The 23,065-nt window shown below is 40.0% G+C and overlaps 1 protein-coding gene across 1 annotated transcript in view; it reads right to left on the bottom strand.

Annotated features, from left to right (window-relative positions):
* MDFIC (MyoD family inhibitor domain containing) overlaps positions 1–23,065 on the bottom strand; it is an 89,658-nt gene that overhangs the window by 17,862 nt on the left and 48,731 nt on the right. Inside the window, 1 exon segment of the mRNA XM_053447784.1 lies at positions 18,053–18,328. Within this exon segment, the coding sequence (XP_053303759.1) occupies positions 18,053–18,328 (276 nt within the window).

The raw sequence follows: 23,065 nt of genomic DNA, 5'->3' as shown, positions 1-23,065 counted from the left end.
GTCCCTGCTGTCCAACAGAGCTAGACAATCTAGTGGTGTCCTTGGGCATCAGACACATGTATAAGTTCATAGGCAGTCTAGATGACAAAGACAGTGACCCCACTGTGAGGTTTCTGGAGAAGATTACAGTAGTTTAGTTGGCGGGAGGCAGAGGGAAAGCAACCTCCCTAAGGTAGTACCTGCCAGCTTACCCTCGATGACCCTTAGAGGTGTGTTAAATTAGATGCCTGCCCCCTTACTGACACTTGTTTATGTTAGAGAGTATTTGCCTATCTTAAGGTTTAGATCTAACCTGTCAATCAGCTGCCTCTATCCTGGGCCATCGGGCCTGTGGGTCCAAGAGCACAAGCCCATTACTAGCCTTTCCTCAGTTCAGCATAGTCTTCTTTTGGGTCTTAGAGATGCAAGCACCGTTGATTTAAAAGCTAGATGTTCGGGGGCTCATCCATCAGATGCAGTCTTAAAGGTTAGGGTGCTGAATGTGGGAGAAGCTCCAGGTTTTGAGTTCCCTCCTAAGTGTGCAACACTGCGCTGGAGTGAGCTTTACTGCAGGATAGCCTCAGCCTCTTGTGCTTGCTTTGGATGTGGGTTTTTTTTCCTTGCCAGATGGGAAGGATACACAGCTAGCTTGCAGGTCCTTTTCAGAAGAAATGGTTCCAGAGGTAGCTGTAGATTTGGGGTGTCCATGGGAGGAGGTGAGTTCAGAATCTGACACTGCCATCTGGAGATGCTTAGTCACCCATTATTAGCCTATTACTGAACCCCCCAGAATGGGCCAGGTTACTCATGACATAGATCTTGTGGGAACAGACAGACAGACAGACAGACACACATACACACACACAAAGAGAAGCTGACAGTGTTCACAGGGCTGGGATCAGGCCCCTGCACCTCTGTGATCCAAAGGGTTGAGAGGCCCTGGCAGTTCCTGTTCCTGCAAGCTCCGGTGGAGGCAGGACTGCAGCTCTGGCAGGGGGAGGGGCCTCCTACGGGCAAGAATAGCCTTGCCTTGAGAAGGCTCCGGATGTGCTCCCCCCTCCTGATAGAAGAGCCAGGCCCCAACCAAAGAGACACAGCAGTCTGACAGACACTCCAGGCAGGATGAAGAGCAAAAGCCTAGTGAAATGAGACATCAAAGCACATTTCAAAGCAGTGCACAGGAGGTAAATCCTGCTATTTATGGAATTAATTTGTGAATCAGTGATGGCATTGTTACTCTTTCCACATCCCTCCCTCTCCACCCATGTTATCTATTAATACCATTTGGGTTTTTGTTTTTTTTTTTTTTAAGCCTCAGATGAACAGGACAGCATGACATTGAAATTATAAGGTATAAATACCTCCACCTTAATTTAGTGTACAAACAATTTCAGAGCCAAGAAAATCCAAGAACATGTTGTTTGCAAGGACCCTAATACTGACAAACCTGGTTTTCTCATCCAAAACAAATTCTGTAGCCTCGTTATTTTAAATCATAGAAAAGATGATAAAAAAAACAAAAAAACTCTTATTGTGCTGCCTCTCACTGCTCTGCACTTCACCCCCCCCACCCCCCAACCCCGCTGAGGTTTCCCTGAGTCACAGTTCATTACCTAGGCTGCCCATTCAGGCCAGCAAATGCCAGAACGACTGGGAGGAATACCACAAGTGTCTGTGGTGTTTGTCTGTTTGGGTTTGGTGAGGCTTCTAGCGACCAGGAAATGACATTCTATTTTCTAAGTCTTGACTTGTCTTGACTCTGTCACTAATTGGCTAAATGACCTTGAACAAATCATTTCACTCAGTGTCTATATGCATATAATGCAGAAGAAAATGATCTCCAGATTCTTTCCGGTTACAAGATTTCTGTTTAAGTCTAGCTCAGGGTCTTTTCTTGGCCTTGAACAAGAGCCATTACTTGGCTTCACACAGCAGTCTAAGTACAGTGGAAAGGTAACGAATGCTGAATATGTGTGGGGCCCCAAGCTGGCTAAGCCCCAGAAGCAGGTGAGCCCAGGGCATGTGTTGGGTGAAGAGAAGGTAAAGGTGGCTCCAGGTAGTCCAGAGGTTATTCAAAGGCACACGAAGAACAAGATAGTTTTAGAAATGCAAGTGGCTCAACATTTTTGGGGCAGAGAAAACCCTCAATTTTCCATTTTGGAAAGGAGGAGGCAGGAGCAACATCAATGATAATAATATGGTGTCAGAAGGGTTAGGTAAGGTGACTTTAAGGAATATAATGGGGGTCCTCGGATTCGTAGGAGTTGATAAGACAACAGATGAGGCAGTGATGGTTAGAAAATAGTGAAGTATGACTCCCTGGTTTCTGGGGCCATTTACCAAGAAAGAAACATAGAAAGAAAAATAGTGTGGTTTAAAATACTTTGGGGAGGTGCCAGGATAGCTCAGTCAATTAAGCTTCTGACTCTTGATCTCAGCTCTGATCTTTATCTCAGGGTTGTGAGTTCAAGTCCCACACTGGGCTCCACACTGGCCATGGGCTCCACACTGGCCATGGAAACTACTTAAAGGAACCTATTTAAAAAGTAATAATAGACATGGCAGTCTGAAGATACTCAAAAGGGAATGTTCAAGAGGTGGACATTTGGACAAGAGTGGAGACACGGGCCTAGAGTGTAAGAGACAGATCCAGGGTAGGAAGCCACTCGTGGCTGAAACTCTTATAACGAATGAAATTATAAAGTTGTCCAGGGAGAATGACATCACTTGAGAAAAACTGAGGACTTACTAAGGATGTAGAAACTCCAGGGAATGGAGGGGACGTAGAAGCAAGAAAGAAAAAGATTTCAAGGAGATTGTGTCAAATACGGTGCTTAGCCAGAGACATTTCAGTGATGTGACAGGGAAACTGAAGAGCAGTGGGAAGACGAGTAATTGAAAAATGAGGAAGTAGAGACAGCAAATGCAGATATCCTTTCAAGAAATCTATGCAGAGAAAGCATCTCCTGCCCCTGGAGAGTGAGGGAAAGCTTCCAAGAATTTCATTTAAAGAGAGTGGCAACAGAATAGAGCAGCCATTGTGGAAAACAGAGAGAGCAGGTCTGCTTGTCTGCATAGCCCACTGCGGTGTCCCAGTCCCCAGCAGTGTGCCTGCCCCCGAGCAAGCTTGGTGATGTTGAATGAATGAGGGGCATGCCGAAGGTCTGCTGAGGGATTCTGAAAAGCTGGTTGAGACCCAAGATCACACATGGGTCATGATGGTGATTTTTATGGAGGTTTAGGTTTCCTCAGTAGTGCTCAGCTCCCTGGTATGGAGAGATGTTGAAAAAGTCTAGATTTTGGTTCTGAAAGGCAGGTATGCCAGAAGGCGAGGGTCTTAAGCAAGTTAGGAGGTTTAGCAAGGGATCTGAGGATCAGTTAGGAAGATGATATTTGGGAGGCCTAATTTTATTTACATACACACACACACACACACACACACACACACACACACACATAATGGGTCCACTGAGGTTCAAGAGCTAGTATGTTCATACTTGGTAAAAAATTATACTTTTAGTCAGAAATAAGTGACCGAATAACCAAAAGCACTAGATTAAGAAATAAAATGGGACTGCTCTACACACTCTCGTACCCAAGCCTGGGCACAGGGCAAATCCTTAAATACCTGTTGACTTTATGAAATTCATTTGTATGGCCTGAGGCGGAGATGACTTTTGGTTTTACTTCATCTTCTCCTGTCACTCCACAGAACACGTTTTCCGGGAGAGAGCTACCACAGACATTGAAAAGTTCTTTCTAAAAGAACTGCTCTTCTGTCATTCCAAAATGCAATTTCTGCATCCCTCACTGAGCATAATTATTAGGAAAAAAAAAACAAACTTCAGCGTCTAGTGTCAACTTTAAATTATGTTATGTTATGAGGATATTATTCCCCAAGAGGTCCAGTTCTTCCACTTTGATTTCCCAAGAGAATTCAGAGTAGAAATTTAGGCAGGTTTAATATGTCTTTGGGAAACTAGTGTATTAATCCATTTTGCTCTTTTCTTTCAATTATCTTCACATTTCCCCCCCAATTCCTGGATTTTTAAATCTTTGAGGAGACAACTATTTATTTGTATGAATATTTTCCCTGTCAAAGGAAGGAATATCATTAACTTACCTGAGCAAACTGTTTTCTAATTATTCCATATTTTCTTCTAATTGCCTCCTCTACCTCCCGAGCCAGCGTCCACCACTTGACATTTTCGCTTTGGTCAAGTGTACAAGAAGTAGGGAAGCCAGTACAAACTACCAGGGTCCTGTGCTGGGAAGAGGGCCTGAAGCCACACTGTTGTTATATATCAATTAAAATCTCTTAGGAAGATTTCTCTGAGACCACGGAAACAAAATTCTCACTAGGTTGTTGACTTCTGTTTTCTCCTGTATTTTTTATGGAGAGTTAACATTACCCAAATTGTGGCATGCAAAACCACAGAAATAATTTTCTCCATGCCTCTGTATCCCAATATTGTTGACTATGCTCCGTTAAAAAACAAATAATTTTACAAAAGTATGCATGAAAAGGTAAACATGAGAACAACGGCTACTTACTATTTAACAGTTTTTCACGGTGGAAATTTGGATATGTCTTTTACACTTACTCCAATTTCATGTGAGCCAAAAAAAGCTATTAAAAAATCTGCATTCTCTGCATTATGAAAACTACACACAGAAATGCAGGATTACAAAGGAAATTATGCTTACAAAGAATGCTTAGGATGTAGCAAAGGAGGGTAGAGCACTTTTTGTTTTTTTGCATGCCATGGACAAAAGATTTTTAAATGTGTAAAACAGAAATGATTTCATAGGAAACCAATTATGTTGAAATAGTTATTAAAAGTGGAATAAAAGTATTGTTAAGTATGTGTTTTTTCTCACACATCAATAACAAGATTCTGTGGTCATCTGATAACTACTATAATTTTACAGTAGTGATTAGCATAAACAGTATTTCAGGATTTCTGCAACAATGGTAATAGGATATGAAAATATCAGTGACAGAGTCAGAGGTACTATTAATGCTACTGAAGTTTATTACTTCCATTTATAAATGAAGGAAATGCTAGATTTCAAGTATAGAAGTTAAGTGAAAGTCATAGACCTCTCCCAAAACTAGGAACCTCTCAACTGGAGGATCCTAGTGAATCTTTCAAAAAGCTTCCTACTGTATTCAACTTAAACCTTCTATATAAGAAAAAATGAATGCCTTCCAAGATTTTTTTCAGAAATAAGGCAAATTTATACTATCAGCTCCTCCTCTACCCTATTTTATACTATACTAATTGAGAATTATACAAATTAATTACAAAAAGGTCCTCAAAAACTGTACTAGTTTAACACTATATATTGGTATTAGTGAAAACATTTCTAAGAGAAACTGTATATATTTCTGTGTTACTTCAATTGATCTTTTAAAATTACATTCTCAAATGTCCCTGTGTAATTCCATGAAGTAACTATGTATCCTGAAAGACAACTCAAATATCACCAGAGCTTAATTCAATCTAGAAAAATAAATCATTATTTAAAAAAAAAAACGTGGGTCTCAGCTTAAAAGAAATAGCTCTGAAAATCTCCATGTACCCAAACTCACAAATATACAAGCTAAGAATAAACTTATTAGAAAATACTATTAAAACATCACTTTGAAGTCACTGCCATTTGGGTTCTTCTGAATAGCAATAAATTCTTCAATGAAATCATGCAAAACTTCTGAGTGGGGGAGAAAGACAGAAAAATGAGGGGAAAGACAGATGAGGGGGGTGGGCGATGAGAAAGACAAGCAGATGGAGAGAGCTATGGAAGGTGTACTTTGGAGTAACAACTCAACTGAGACAAAACTTGGCTTGCAGGCCAGATCTGCAAAGATAGAAGCTTCTCTAGGGACAAAACAGACCTATTCCTAGAGATGAAGGACACCCTTTTGTTCCTGTTCCTTCGGCACCAACTTTTTTTAGTGTGTATTTAGACAGTGAAACAATAGATTTTTTTTTTTTAAGTAGATTGAGATGACAGTGCCGGCAAACAAAGGAAAGAATTCAAAGAACATAATACAACATGAGGCAAAAAGACCCCAGGAAAACTATGAAGGCACCAAGACAAAAAATACACAATATAGTATTCATCAAAAACAGTTTTAGTTGAAGTCAGAGGAAAAAGAATATAACCCAGTTAAACTTAACATTTTGAATTTTCTCTTTCTTCCAGATTGTCAGTGGAGAGACCACAGGATATTTGGACATAAATTAAAGTATGGATTACACATCAGTATTATCTTCAGTTCATTAGCTTATTTAAATATTTTTATTCTTCAAACCTTCAGAATTTTTTTTTTTTTACAACGCTAATTCTATAGCTAAAGTAAATTTTAGGTTAAAGTGAAAGAAAAATGTCTTGATTTATCGTGAGCATCTGAGATAAAGTTTTGCTGTGAGTTGTCACCTCTGATATTTGAAGACAAAAATTATATCCAATGAGCAATACTTTGATACTATTTTCCCTCTGTATACTTAACAAATTGCAAGAGACTCATGAGTCATCAGCCAGTTTTTGTCAGAAGATTCAAAACATCCTGCACATTCTGTATCTTTTCCCAAAAACTTCCCCCTTTGAGAATTGTAGTATTACGCAGTGTCTAGTGCTATTATTATAACTATGAAATAATTCTTTGAAATCCCTCTAAAACGAATGGAAACTTTTATCATAATTAGCATCATTCCAAATGATAAAATATTTTCTTAAAGTGGAAGGTTTCCAAAACTGCAAATCCATGCCACATCCTACTGGTCACCTGAGAGATACCCGGCTCAGGGAATAGGGCCCACAGTAGTACAGTGCTTATTCGTAGGAGACACTTGGTAAGATCACCTTATAGCACCTGCCTGCTTTCTTTTAACACTGTAAAACCTCTGAAGGGGGTGCCTGGGTGGCTCAGTGGGTTAAGCCTCTGCCTTCGGCTCAGGTCATGATCTCAGGGTCCTGGGATCGAGCCCCACATCAGGCTCTCTGCTCCGCAGGGAACCTGCTTCCCCCTCTCTCTCTGCCTGCCTCTCTGCCTACTTGTGATCTCTCTCTCTCTCTCTTTCAAATAAATAAAATCTTTAAAAAAACAAATAAATAAATAGAACCTGTGAAGAATGTAATATACATACATATATCATTAACTACAACCTAAGGCACTTTGTAACAGATCTCCTCCCCTCTCTCCTACTCCAGGGCATCCTTCTCTCACCTTAAGTAGCTCATTATCAGTAACAGGCAACCAATATCTCCCATTTCTAAAAACATTCCCCTTCAGTAAAATTCCTTGAACGAGAGTAGGCTAGACTTGCCATCTTTAATTCCTCTCTTTTCATTCTCTTTAGAACCATCTTCAATCAGACTTTGTCCCCATCACAACACCAAAAGCATGAAGGTCACCAGTGACCCTCACAGGACAATGTCAAGGGTCATTTGGTTTCCAAGCTGTCCCTCTTTCATGGTGCCTTCTCGATCACCAGTTACTCATCCTTTTTTTTTTTTTTTTTTTTTTAAATGGTTCCTCTTCCTTTTCTGACCTCTCTATATAAGAGTAGTCCAGGACTCCTGCATCCTGTGCAGTAGTTCTTAACTCTGCATGCATATTGAAATCCTGTGGGGAGCTTCTAAAGGATACTGATAACTTAGCCACCCATACCGCATTCCAGATGAATTAGAATTTCTTGGGACAAACCCAGAGAGTGGTAATTTACTTCCTATATTTTTTGCCCAGAATCTCTTACTCCAGATACCCAGGTGCCAGGGCTGAGAACCCCAGCCCTAGGGGATGCCGTCCACCAAACATTCTATACCTTATATGAGTCTATGATGGCTCATAAAATATATCTCTTGGGGTGCAGACCATTCCTCTGAATTCAACTCCTCCTTTCACATCACCACTTAAATAAAGGGTATCTCAGATCCATGGCCATGACTAAAATCCTTATCTTCCTCCACCAATGAAACCCTGTTTGTCCAGTAGCCTTCTCATCTCCATTAATAAGAACTCATTACTTGAGACTGCTTAGGCCAAAAAAACATGGGAGTCATCCTTAACTTTGTCTCTCACACTGAAATCTTAGCATTCAGTAACTTAGTCTGGCCTTCAAAATACCTTCCTGTGCAATATCTCACCACCTCCACCACTGCCACCCTGGTCCAACCCAGCCATCTTCCATCTGAATTACTGTGGGAGACATAAGGCAGGCTTCCACCTTCAGCCCTCATGGGCCTATAGTGAACTCTCAGCACCAGAGGCAGGTAATGCTTAAAAATGCTAAGTTAGATCATGTCCTTCATCTGTTCAAAACCCTAACAATAGCTCATCAGCATCCCCGTTATCTGCTCTCCCTTTGCTATTCAAATGTCTTAAAGACATTTGATTTTAGAGTGAAATGTACGAAGGTGTCCAATGTCTTTACTTCTGGGAACAACAAAAGAGATAACAGGATTCCATTGCCATCTTTCTTAAAAACAGGAGGAAAAGAATCACAACTTTTGTCAGATTCTCAAGCCCATGAACGAAAAATGAATCACTGTGTAAGAGACTATCATAATCAATATTCCAATTTATTACAGGTTAGGTCTTAACCTTTTCAACCTTTTGCCTGCAATAGTAATTCAGTTAAGAGTAGGCCACATTAAAAGATAAATTTACTTTACATACATTTTAAAATTAACCTGTCTTCTATTTTTCTGGATTATGCAGTAGTTTCCTTACTAATCTTTTTTATATTTTTCTTGTAACTGTTTAACTGCTTTTTTTACTTGTTGATGTTGTATTTCCTTTCTTATACTATACACACACACACACACACACACACACACATATATATATATACACTACTTATATACTTATATATAAGCTATGATTTAAATTCAATTCTAAATTTCCATCAACTTGTGGTCCAAAATATAACAGTGAGAAATTTGGAGGCACCTGGGTGACTCAATGGTCAACGCCTCTGCCTTTGGCTCAGGTCATGATATCAGAGTCCTGGGATCCAGCCCCACATCAGGCTCTCTGCTCAGCAGGGACCCTGCCTACCCCTCGCTCTCTCTGCCTGCCTACTTGTGATCTCTCTGTCAAATAAATAAATAAAATATATTTAAAAAAAACCCATAAACAAGAAATTTGGAACACAGAATCCTAACTGCCCACCCTGTCCATGCCTTCCATTCAATGCCAGTTAGTGTTCCTGGAATGAGGTAGGAGTGAGGGCTTGAGATAGGCTTTTAATCACTTGAAGTCACATTTCCTCATACCCAGCCATTCCATAGAAGTTACTCAAAAGGCTTCTAAGATTAACCAACCACACAACAGAGTAGAGTCATCTAGGTTATCAATTCAGTAAATGCTTCTTGGGTCGCTCAGTTGTCTGGCTTGATAACTGAACTCAAGAGCTGAATTCTTCAAGAAGTTAATGTTACTACCTTTTTATATAAGTCAAACTTTGCCACTCTCCTAGATCCTTTCTACTGAAATGTAGACACATTCAAAGCTTTCCCCTCTTAAAACAAAACCACCTCCCTGGACCCACACTTCCATTCTGGACTATAGCCTTTCTAGAACTATTGTTATCAGTGTGTTTCCTCAGCATTCCACTGCCCACATCATTCTGGGTGCTCTGTGAAATGGCTCTAAATTAGGTCACCCAATGACGTCCACAATGAAATCCAACAGAATTAGTTCAGTATTCATCCTGCTGAACCTGTCAATTATCCAGTGCAGCCTTTTCCTAAGACATTCTTTCCATGACACTACCCTTTCCCCTTTTCCCCCCTCAGCAAGATAATCATCCTCCTATCTTTGCCTCTGACCTCTCCTGTAGGTTATCTTCTCAGTGTCTTGGCCTCACTCTGACTTTCTCTATTTGACATCACCTATGAAAAGGAGTCTGAACTTTCCATGGGATTCCTCCCAAGTGCACAAGCTGAACTCCCATTCCCAGCCCACCAAACTGGCTGGCCTCCAGTGATCCCTGAATCACTTAGCTTTCAGCCATCTGATCTTTTCTCTTCAATCTCTTAAGAAAACTCATCCAAATTCACAATGTCAAGTATTCTGTGAGAATGTAAGTTAGCATACTTGCTTCTAACTCCTCCCAAGCTCCAAGCATGTATTTCCAAATGCTCTTGGATTATATATTATCATTTGAAATTCAACATTTCTAAAACTCAACTTCTGGTCATCCTCAAGCTACACTGAGCTGCACATGATTTCCTAATTTCTGTTCATTTTTCCAACTAATTGAAAGAGAAAACTAAGGTCAGTCCCCATTAGGATGAATGTCTGACTGCTGTTCAGCTCTACTCACTTTTAACCCTGGGACCCAGCACTTAATCCTGACACCCTGAAGAAAACCTCTGGTTCTTGGTGCTCACCTTCAGCACAAGTCACAGGGTTGCAAATATTTATCTCAGAACAGCCTCACTGCTGTACCTGCCCAGTGCTGTCTGACCTATTAAAAACACCACTGAAACTTTTCACTACGAATGCAAAAATTAAAGCGATGGTCGTAAGGTCGTAGATTTATTCAGTTTTTCCATTGAGCCTATTCTTCTGAAGCTGGGTTTCTGAACAGTCTCTTCACTCTGCCACCCCACACCCCAGAGCTTCCTGGCCAATCTATCTGTATCTCCATTGTTTAATTTCCTCCCGACCCACCTCCTAAGTGAATGCTAAGTTCATTTAAATTGTTAGAGCAGTGGTCTAAGCAACTTGTCTACAAAACCCAAAAGCCAAAGGTAAAGGAGGTGAAATGCATACCTAGCTGATGGCCTCTCTCCTTTCACCGGGCCTGCAAAGGGCTCAGCTCCTTTATTTTTTATTTTTTTTTTAATTATTTTTATTCATTTATTTGACAGACAGAGATCACAAGTATGCAGGGAGGCAGGCAGAGAGAGAGGAGGAAGCAGGCTCTCCACGGAGCAGAGAGCCCGATGCCGGGCTCAATCCCAGGACCCTGGGATCATGACCCGAGCCAAAGGCAGAGGCTTTAACCCACTGAGCCACCCAGGCGCCTGCCCCATGCTCAGCTCTTTTAAAGAAGCAATCTAAGGTGTTTCAAATGTTAAGTTATATGTATTTCAGGACCTTATAAAATCTTTCCTGTGCTCCTCATCAAACTGATGGGTATGGGAATAATTTAATCTAGAACATAAATTACAGAGTTAACCTATTTTTCTCAACTCTAAAGACGTGTGTTCAAATATTTGCATTTAGCCCTAAAGACACACTTACCATTTATAAATACTTTGGATAGATAATCTGTCCAATTAAAAAAAAACCACAGCTGATTAAATATCTCAAGTGAGCAAAATGATTTATATATGCAGAATGATTTATACTTTGACACTGTCAACTTTGATCAGGCCTTCCTGGCTCACACACCCCTCCCATTGTATTACTGTTATTCCATTTAGTTTGTTAGTTGAGCAGTAAAATTTACTAAAAGCCTGTTTTCCACTGGACTGGCAAATACTGCCTCGGAAAGCAGAATTCTAAACCTTTCTCCCACACAATCATTTTGACATGGAATGGAAGGCACTGTGCCTGGGAAAACAGCACAAAACAAAACATCATCCAAGCAAATTAAGTATTTTGAGGATTGCAGGGACATATTTTGCCAAAGCCACAGAAAGTTTGTTTCTGGAAGCTCAGATTATAACACTATGGTCATATCATAAAATCCCATTATTTGTCCACTAAAATACTTGTACTTCTATAATTACAGGCAAAACTGACATTTTTATGGGGGGAAAATGAATATAAGATTTATAATATTATGTAACTGAAAACGAACAATTCAATTTGAATTTTACCTTTCTTTCTGGCTTTAGGAGTTGGAACATGTTGTGGACTGAAAACCTCAAGGAATGATGAGGAAACGATGGGGGTGAGAGGCAGAAGTTCTGAGTTCCAGTCCTGCCTCAGTGGAGTTTCTTCTCGCCTCACTCTGACCTCAGATATTTGCACTCCTATGGCTCCACATTTTCGCCCTTGATGATTTCGGCCACTCTGAGGTTTCAACTATAATGTCTATAAAATGTTAAGGAACAGGTACTTGTGTTCTCAGATTTATACTCCTTACTTGCTTCAACATCGGCTGAACACTGACTACAAGCCAGATTCTAGGCTCTGCTGGAAATTAGAAGAAGGCAGAAGTTTTGCCTTCAGTGAGATTAGGTTTTAGTGCCGGAAGACAGATAAACTTGAGTACCCTTGCGTATGGGGAATGTGCAACGGGAACACAGAAGAGAGGCAATTAGCTCACAACTGGCATCAGGAGATGATGCCCAAGTTGAGTTCTGAACAAAATGTGCACAGGTCAAAAAGGCAAAAGAAAATTATGAGAACATTCCAGGCTGAGGTGGGGGGAGAAGCAACAAGGACATTTAGCTGTGCCACTAACCACACACACAGAGACCTCTAAGGATTGCAGTAGAGGCATACTTTCAAACACACGGAGTCTTTTGATGGAGAGTGAAGGATAGGGGAAGTCGGTGGGGGGGGAGGGGGTAGCAGGACCTATCTGATCACCTTGTGCCCTTTTCGAACTGTCCTGGTAGTTATGTTAAATCCCCTTTGAAGGCTGTGTGCCCCACCCAGCCTGTCTCCAAGGCAGGCCTATTGTCCTCCTCCTGATTACCATGCCCTGTCCCTCTCCTACAGACCATGAAAAACTACTGCACTATGAATACAAGGGGAAATACACAGAAAAGGGGGAGGAGGGGGAGTCTAAAAAGGTAGGAAGCCAACAGAATAGTTAGAAGAGAGGGAAGCAGAGAGAACCAGTAAAATCAAAGACTGAGTTTAGGTCTATCCAAAGGCTTCACAGAGCTTGGTAGCATCCCGGCTCAACAAGTCTAAAGTTGTAGTTATTTCTAACACATGAAAGGATGGTAAAGGTAGTCTCTGTGTGGGTGCTTACTAGGTAGCCATATTGAACAAATATTAAGGCATCTGGTTTAAAAAAAAAAAAAAAACCATGGAGTTTTTGCATTAGGAGAGAAGAATTTTTTTCAAAGGGATGCACACTGGATATAAAATGATGTCCTTCTGAGAAGCTGTGTGAAAGCTTCAGAGGAACAGGACATCCTAGGGGTGGTGTAGACTTGCCATTTGTCACATTTCCAGTCTTACTGCTCCTAATCCCACTTTAACAGTGAGATGCTGATGGTTTTCTGGAAAAAACACAGTAAATCATAACACCCCTTCAGCCTGGAATGTCTCTCCTTCTACCCGATGTACTGAGTCTCCACTGCCTTCTCAAGGAAGTTAACATTCTTAACCCCCGTGAGTTCCTTAAGTGTCACTGCTGTAATTGTCATTATCAAACACTTCCATCTGGGCCAGACTGCTATTCTAACTCCAAGGAATTCGACAGCAACTCCACTTCACAACAATTCTATTAAGTAGGGACCAATAACCTCCCCATTTTACATTTAAGACACGGAGGCATAAAGCCTACCCAAAGACATATCAGACAATGGTAAAGCCAATATTTGAACCCAAGCAGACCGATCCCAGCATCTGTGTTCTAATCTGTAGGCCACAAAAAAGAAAAGTAGGCCACAGAGCGTCCATGTGATAACAAATGAGATGGATCTGGGCTGCCTGGGTGACTCACTCAGTTAAGCGTCTGACTTCAGGTCAGGCCCCATGCTGGCCTCCCTGCTCCTCTCTCTGTAACCTTCCCCTTGCTTATGCTCTCTCTCAAAGAAATAAAATCTTAAAAAGCGAAACAAAACAAAAAGATCCTAGATACTACCATATCTACAAGGTTCTAGATGGTCTTAATCAACATTTCTGTTCAATGAGCTCCTGGAGCTGGAGGTACATACACAATGGCACCTTAATCCAAAGGCATGCAGTCTGTTCTAAAAACCTCTTTGTTGAAACTTCTTAATTTTTACAAAAATACAGGGCTCTAATTGGCACACCTGAAATGTTAAGATTCACCATTCCTAGGACAAGAAAAGTGTCTGAGAGTCTAATGAAAACCCTTGGCAATTTGAATATTATATGATACTAAATCATATAATTATTGCAAAGGTCAAGAATCTTAAACATTTAGTCTTAAAACTCTCCACTTGGGTGATGCAATCAGAAAATTAAAGTATGTATGAAAATATTTAATTATACAAAACAAGTAGGAATCTACCTATTTAATAACCTTTAAATAAAAAGTACAATGTTCTCCAACATGGGTATTTTTTTTCCTCTACTGCATAAAAGGCACTTTTTAAAATGACATTTTTTCATGAATATGAGTACACATTTATTTTCCAGGGCCAGTTTGAAGGAAGAGTAGGATAAAGGTGTGTGAGATAAAACACTGCCTCACTCACTAACTGGCAGACAACTCCAGGAAGCCACTGTGCTGGGCACCACGATAAATTAGAAAAACAAAACGGACTCATCTGAGTCCAGCCTCTGGGAAAGGTAAACAAGCATAGGGCAAAAGTGTGCAAATTCCTTTTAGTTGGAAAGGCACATGTATACAAAGATCCCTGCCTAACCCACAGGTAACCAGGTCAACACTGGGTGCAGCGTTGGAATGACCAAAATTACCTTTATCTCAGGGAACTCTAGGAAGGCAAAATACCAGTGCTTAGGAGCATAGGCTGTGGAGCCAGAATGTCTGAGGTCGAATCTCATTTCTACCACATACCAACTGCTGTCAGTGGGTTCACTTGACCCGTCTGTGCCTCAGTTTCCTCATTTACAATGAGAAAATCACACAGAGTTGATGGACTTACAGTGCTATGGGGAGGATACAAGGAGATCATATGAGTGCAGCAGGAACACAGAATGAAGTAACTGACGAATCAACACAGCTTAGCAAGAGAATCGAAGGTGTGCATTTCTACTTGCACTCCCGCCGTAGCTAACCCACGGTTAGAGCTCACGAGATCTTGCCAACGCACGGGCTCAATTCCAAGGCTGGGTGAGTCTTTAGCTCTGTGGCAGCGAGGAGCCGCCATCTCAAGAGTTTTCCCAAACTTGTCAGCAAAGAGGTCCCTACTTCTCGTACTGAAGCAGAATGAAATAGTTAAATATCTAATTCCATCCTCTGAGTCAGAAAAATGCCCCTCTGCTTGTCACTATTATTCATGTGCAACACAAAAATAACCACAAGGGACGTTTGTCCAGAAAAAACACACATTGTCAAACTGTGGTTAGTTGATTTGAGGTTTATGGTGAGTAAGACTCTGCTATTCATTTGTTCATTTTACTGTGAGAGCAACAGGCATAGACAATAAAGATCGAAGAAAATGTAAAACAGAAAGAAAAACAAAACTGAGAAAACTGTATTAAACCCCTCATTTTTTGAATAATTTTTATCCATTTTTATTCGTGTCCTAAATCGAGTGTTCAAGACCTACCGTTCTGACGTACAGAGCTCCTGAAATCCAGATGCCATCCCTGTGCGTCAAATCCATCCCTGCCCTTGCCCCGTCCCATTCAGCAAGTATTACATTTCTGCTCAACCTGGAATCCCATGTTCTGTTGAACAAGAAACTTGACCTGCAATGCAGCAGTCCTGCTGGGAGGACAGCATCACAGAATCTTGGAACCCAAACTAACTTGGAAGATTTCTCCTCCAAACCAATTTCTAGAGAAAGCAGCCCCAGAGAAACCCGAGTTGCCCAGCGAGCTGGTGGCCACACTCGCAATATTGGTCCTTTCACTTGCTATCTGCCTGTTCTGTCCTTTTTTGTTTAGCTTACAGCACATTTACCAGAGAAGAAACATAACTTCAAAACTGAAAGTCAGTGCTCAACTTTAAATAGCATCAAAAAGCATGAGGACACCTAATTTGGAGAATATACATGAACTGGGACAAGGAAATTTTCATCTGGATTTGAGCAATCCCCACACCAGGAACATAGAACCGGCTAAGTTCTATAGCCTCCTGGCCAAGTTCTGGATAGGACACTCTACCATATATTTAGACCTCTTCATTTGTGTTTCATAGGACTCGGACCTCCACTCCAATCTGGAAAACATTTCGTGATAAAGAGCAGGATTATCCTTAATCTCTGCTCTCTCACACTCAAAGAACTGAAAGAGAGGGAGACAAAGAGGAAGAGTAAAATTCTCTTCAACACTATTGATTCTCCTCTTCCTTTGTATGTTACTTAGGAAGCTATATTCCTGGGGCACCTGGGTGGCTCTGTTGGTTAAACGTCTGACTCCTGATTTCAGCTCAGGCCATGATCTTGGGGTCGTGGGATTGAGTCCCAGTGTCAGGCTCCGTGCTGGGCGTGGAGCCTGCTTAAGACACTCCCTTCTCCCTCTGCCCCTCCCCCTATTCACACTCTCTCAAATAATAATCTTTAAAAAAAAAAGAAGCTGCCTTCTTCCATCAGAAATAACTTCAGATGTGGTATTAAAAATAAGAAAATAATGAAAAATTTTCTAAAAATTCCACAAGCTATTTCACGTTGGATTGATACACACTGTTCAGGTTGGACTGAGAGAGCATTCTTTAAAATAAGTAAATATTAAATGGCAAATAAGAGGTTAAGGCAGTAATAAGTAAATTCAAATGTATAAAACAAGTAGATTTCAATTATTTCACCCAATCACCTAGAAGCAAAGATACTCTAAAGAAAATTGCATTGCCTTCCCAACTCCTTGGAGAGCCAGTTTAGTTAACAGCCTCTCTCTGCTTCAGAGATGACCATACAGCTTACATGTCAAACTCATTTTAAAGTGTCAATCATGTCCCTTTCAATCTAATTAGTTTGGAAAGTAGTGTCACTGACCTAGAACTATACAGACCATTTATTATCATATCATTTGATCAACCTAACACTTTACCTCAGTTGAGTTTGAGACACCTGTAGCCAAAATGTAATATCCTTTCTCCCACTTACTACTGGTAACTCTCGATACAATTTCCTATTTACAACTCAATTTATCTCTATGAATAAGCATGGCCAACTTCACAGAAGCATCGACAGAATTTGCCTTACTTAAGATTTCATGGTAATTAAAATTGAAAGGTAAGGGGAATAAGAAAAAAATCAGATACACCTCAACGAGCGGGAGGAAAGATACATCTACATCTATATTTAGAAAACAGATTTGAGTTTTTGGATCCCAAGAACTGCTAAAGGAGAGGAAAGAGGAAAAAGAGAGGAACACGGATAGGCTGGCAGAAATCTGGGACCTTATACATGGTAGGGAGACTATTCTTTTTACAAAATATCCATATATAATATGGCAAGCTAGTTTTATAAAAGAAGTCTGTGGGTTATAAACCCACTGTCATCAGATGGGTTTGTGTCATAATAGAGAAAACCTTTCTCAGGTTCATAGTATTTAGCCTTTGACCTGGCCAAGGGCAGGATGGAGCAGAACTGAGGACATAATAATTAGCTCCTGAGAGGTCAGAGAATACCCCTGTACCTCCATGGAAGGAGCTAAAGGCCAGAGCAGAGTGAGTGAGGAATGGTGGGGGGGTTGGTTGTGAAAGCCCTGATGGCTGGAAGATACTAGCATGGCCCACTCTCTGGCAAGAACATGACAATCACCAAATCCTTTTCTCATTTTAGTGCTGCATATTTAAGAACTCATTTGCACATACTGTATGGAGCACTGGGTGTGGTGCATAAACAATGAATTTTGGAACACTGAAATAAAATAAAAGAACTCATTTGCAAGATAAACATGCAAGCAAGTAATCTCTCTGAACCACAGAATAATAAAATGAAGCAGAGACAGAGAAAACACATGCATCCACCACCAGTATGTTGCCTTCATATTTTTAAACATGGTATGAAAAACAGTAAGTATATCAGTTCTATTTAAAGTAATGACTCCTCACTCTAGAAGACAATAATCTTTAAAGCGGGATGTCAGCTGCTGGCACTTCCTTTCCTAGCCTGTGTTTCCCTTTGGAGTGGTTGCATTTTACCAAAATTCCAGTTTGTCTGAAATATAAGCAGGAGTCTTGGTTCATGTTTGCTTGATCAAATAGTTATTGGTGAATATGATTTTCATCCGGTCAAATAAAATAAGCATATATCTCCAACTTACCTTCAGGTGAAGAGCCTGTCTTTTGGGAGAAGACAGCATTTACTTTACTCTTCTTACTGATATCGCTGTTTACAGACAAGCTGGACTGAATTTTTCTATGCATTTTGTGAGAAACAGGTGCTGAAAGTCTTCGATTCTCCGCAGATACATGTTTGGCCCCGTGGTGAATTCCATTTCCATTTCTCAGATTTGTGTGCCCGTTCTTTATCTTGCTGGTTTCTTCCTCAGTTGGTTCCTGTGAGCACGTTGGAAGCTGAGGCAAGCGCTGGGGTTGGGCTAAACAACAGGAAAAGTTGGTCCAGTTAAAAAAGAAATATTTGAAAAATCATCAAAATATATTCAGGAACAGATTCCCCCCGTTCCCCGCCGCTCCGGGCTTTACCCACGGTTCTACAAAATGGAGAGAAAAAAAAAGGAAAAATACTAATAAACATGGGCATCGAGGAAACATAATTAGTAAAAAAGGTTAGTGGGGCAGGGTCATCAAAAGTGACTTTATACAAGGCATATGAAATAGTGGGAAAGACTGCTTTGTTTTTTAAGAAAATTTAAGTTGGGATTCATAGACCTGTGCCCCTGGGGCAAATATTACATTATATGTTAATAAAAATAATTTTTAAAAAAGAAAATTTAAGTTGGAAATCTGAAAAAGTTATTACACACTCATTAGACAGCAAGTGTTTGTTTTTCTATGTACCAGGTCCCTTTTTTGGTGCTAGAAACATGGCAATATTATCTCAATAACCCTGATACTGGGATAAAATATTTAATCATCTTTTGAGAAAAAAGGAAAAAAGCAATGACTCCAAGTATCATAACTAGACAATATAGAAAGAAATAGTCTTCTTTTCAATTTCATTTTACTTTAATGTTTTTAAAAAGTTTTATTTATTGAAGTAATCTCTATACCCGGTGTGGGGCTCCAACTCATGACCCCAAGATCAGGAGTTGCATGTTCTTCTAACTGAGCCAGCCAGGCACTGTTTCTATCTCATTTTGAATCCTGGAGAAAACATTCCCTATATTTATTTTTTAATTTGGTATAAAAAATAAACCATTTATGAAAAGTTGGAAGTAGAATCTGATAAAACACATCTGCCAAAATTAAATGTCAGCACTTAAGAAATGCTCCCATTTAGGTCAGGACCAAGAAAAAGTGGCTCAGCTTCATCCCTCTTATTCGACATTACACTGGAGGCACTGGTGAAAGCAATATAACATGAAAAAGAAATAATAGGTCTGGAAAAAATATTTTTGAGATGCATCCCTAATTTGAATGTTCTAGGGGAAATTTTAGGAGACTACAAACCCTGAAACACTAAGAATTTAACAAGATATATACAAGATCAACCACATTAAAATCAACAAAGTTCCTCTACGCCAACAGTAACCAAACAGCTAATATACAAGAAAAAATGAACGCTTTACAATATCAAAAAAATAAAAATAAAATAAAGGGAAAAGCCCCTCCCAAAGCTCCCATTAAGTATCTAAGAATTAAGCTAGGAAAAAAAAAAATGGGGAGATTCTTGGCAAAAAATCACAGAACAATACTGAAGGACATAAAAGAAAATCCTACTAAGTGTAGAGTATTCATTCCCCCCAATTTATTTGTTCAGTGTAATTCCCATAAAATTTCCAACAGACTTTTACATGGAACTTGAGAAGCTGATCCAAAAACTTATAAGGAAAAGTAACCAAGAATCGCTAAAGCAATTTTAAGGAAGTAAAAGAGGGTTGCAGCACCTGACTTACTACACAGTCTTCTTAAGAAACTCCAGCAACTAAAGCCATGTATTATGGGTCCAGCACAAATAACCAGCGGAAAAAGAAGAGAGCACTCCAAATATGTATGTGTTTGCACATCTAAGTGCATATATACCTTATGGAGATAAATTACAGGTGCATGAAATGCCTATATATAAAAAGCAAAACACTTCAGACTGAAGAAAAAATATGAGAGGTGCCTGGGCGGCACAGTTGGTTAAGCATGGGACTCTTGGCTTCAAGCTCATGCCATGATCCCAGCTCTCTAGCATGCATGCTCGCTCTCACATAAATAAAATCTTTAAAAAGAATATAAGAGACTTACCACCATGATACTAAGGAAGGACAAATTTGATTCTTTGGACAGTGACTCATAAAGAAGCAGGATGACTGATAGGGAAAAATTGTACTCTAAGATGGCTGACCAAACCAGCAAGGGAATTCCAGTCCCGTCTCAAAGCCCTTCCAGGTTCTTCTTTCCTACTCCAATTCCGGCACGCGCCAAAAGTACCAAGTATGGGGAAGTAGAAGGATATAAATCCCCCTCCCTGCTTGTGCTCAGGGCTCAGACCTTTGGAGAACCTCCTCCTCTGAGCCGCAGATGTTAATAAATAAACCTCCGATCGTCCAAAGTCTCGAGAGCCACTTGGTTCTTCCACCAGGATCCAGTCCGGGTTCTGCAACATGACTATTCATCATTTGTGCTGCCTGGAACTTCTGAACACCCTCACAGATTTTCTAGTCAATACCTCTATCCCAGTCCTCTGCTCTTCTGCAGTCAGGGGGCAGATATGTGACCTAAGCTCCACCAAGCACAAGGATGACTTACAGACCAGCAGTGGCCATTGCAAGACCCCAGCCACAACAGGGAGGTGGAACTCTCAGCACAAACGATACAGAAGGCGTTTGTTGGTCTTGGCAGTGGGGTGCAGTGTCTGATATTCACTCCCTAGCGGACCATGGGCTGATGGTGCAGCAGTGGGGCTGTCAACAGAGAAGCCCCACTGAATGGATGGGAATGATCTTGGCTTTGGAACTCCTGGGAGGGTCCGTGTGCTAATGAGGCGGCAGCAGAAGGCAAGCTGAGGACGAAGCACAAGCTGACACCCTGCAACATTTCCACCCGCTGCCCCCACTCCTGGGTGTCCCCATCCCTCCAGGAAGCTCTCAACTGTCTTAATATTAATGCCTTACTGGAGGGGAAAATCAACCTTAACTTGACAATGCAAGGCCTCCAGTATCTTGTAGGCCCTCCTTAGCATATGAAAGTTCTTTCGAAAACCTCCCTTTTTCCCTACCCCTAACTCCCGAGTATGTAACCAGATACTCCTCACAACAACCCCCCAGCCCCACCCCGTGCTGCCGCTCTTTCTGCCCTCAGGTCCTGTCCCTGTGCTTTAATAAAACCACCTTTTTGCACCACAGAGGTCTCAAGAATTCTTTCTGGGCCATTGACTCTGTACCCCACCCCACCAAACCTCACCAATGTTCCAAAACTACATCACTAGTAAGTTTTTTTTTAATTTAAATTAGCCACAGTGAATTCGAGTTTTTGCAGCTAAAGAGCCCTGATCCCTCTCTCTCCCAAATGTTATTTGTTTATACTGGTTAAGTAATGAGGTTATTAAAATCAACATTTACATTGATTGAGTAGCCCCTAAGCAAAGCTATCAATCATAGTGCTTCAGCAAAAACAACAGAAAGAACAAAAACTATTCCATTCGTTGCCAAAATTTTACTATTTTACAATTTCCTGTAATTTCAAAACCAAAACCTGCTATTTTAATTAGTCTTTTTTTTCCATTTATGATTATGAGCAGTTATGAAATGTAAATTAAATCTGAATACTAAGAACTCAATTTAGAAAAAGTGCTGCATGCAAAGCTTAAGAATTATACATGGCATTGACAATGTCTAAAAGGACCTAATTATCTGTGATCTGGGGATTAGCCAAAATGGTATGTATTTTTGACAAAGAAGATAGTTTGCATTTGAGTAGGTTTTTAGTACATTGTTTACTTCCATTTTTATTCACATATCCTATGTCTCTTGAAGAAAAACATCTTTAATATATCAAAACATTCTACTCATGATTGTGCCTATTTCAATTTTAAAGACATTCATTTCTTTATTTAACAAACAAAAGCATACTTTCCTACCAAATCTTGTTACCATTAATACCTGATTTATGAAACTTATGAACTCCTCATACAGTACAGTTTTTCGGTTCTTCAGCGATACTGGAGAATGATTATCTAAAAATTAAATATTTGGGAAAACCACAAAGTAATGGTGTGGAAATATATCAAAATATTTTGGTTTTCTCCTTATTCTTGATGAAAAAAAAAAAGGTTACTTCTCTGTTCAGCAGCTCTATGTGACCTTCTTATAACAAAATTGGACAAGACATCAGCAAAAGGAGATCTATTTCTTATGGGTGTGCAATCATTTGATCTAGAGATTAATCTGCTGCTCCCCTAGCTTCTTTTATCAACTAGAATGACATCCTAATGACTGCTATTGAACATGGATAGTTATGCATATGTATTTAAAGGGATGCCAAAGAAGACAGTTAAACCTCATTTGGTGCTCTTTTCAGAGCATTTACCAGTAATCTCGCCAAATAAATGGAATGTTTTGGCCCACTTTTTCTCTGAAAAGAATATTTCAAGCAATCTGAGAGCTTGCTTAAATTGAAATGTCCAACTGACCCATGCTAAGTAGCCTTCTTATCAATCAAAAATGTCCTGTCATAGTCCTTATGGATAAATTTAAAATCCGAGATAAATTTAAAATTACCATGTCATAGTTAAACATTCTCAATAAATAAAAATAAAGGTGGTAAAAGACAACTATGTCTTGCCACCAAATTCTCAAATTGACAGATCTGACCTTTTTCTACTATCAAAATTGACTATTTGCAAATTACCAGGTATGGCTGGCGTCGTATTCAAACATATCCTTAATGATTTATCTACATTTCAGTCTTCAAAATGATATCTATTTCTGTTGGCAGATAAATGATAGTACATTCGTTTTTGTTTCACTGTCACCTAATTATTTTTCCTATAGTTTGTATTATGGTCAGGTAACAACCGAGTATTATCTCTTTACGCCAGATCTTTAACATTAACACAATTTCGTAGTTTTATGATTTGTTCAGATACATGCAGTGTGTAAGTCAAATTAAAACTGGATAAACCCTAGATAGATTAGCTATCTTAACATTTATTTTAACTTCACTGC

This window comes from Lutra lutra, chromosome 11 (assembly GCF_902655055.1).
Source record: "Lutra lutra chromosome 11, mLutLut1.2, whole genome shotgun sequence".
Classification (NCBI taxonomy): domain Eukaryota; kingdom Metazoa; phylum Chordata; class Mammalia; order Carnivora; family Mustelidae; genus Lutra; species Lutra lutra.
The sequence above is the reverse complement of the archived record's forward strand: the minus strand, read 5'-3'. Positions and strand labels throughout refer to the sequence as shown.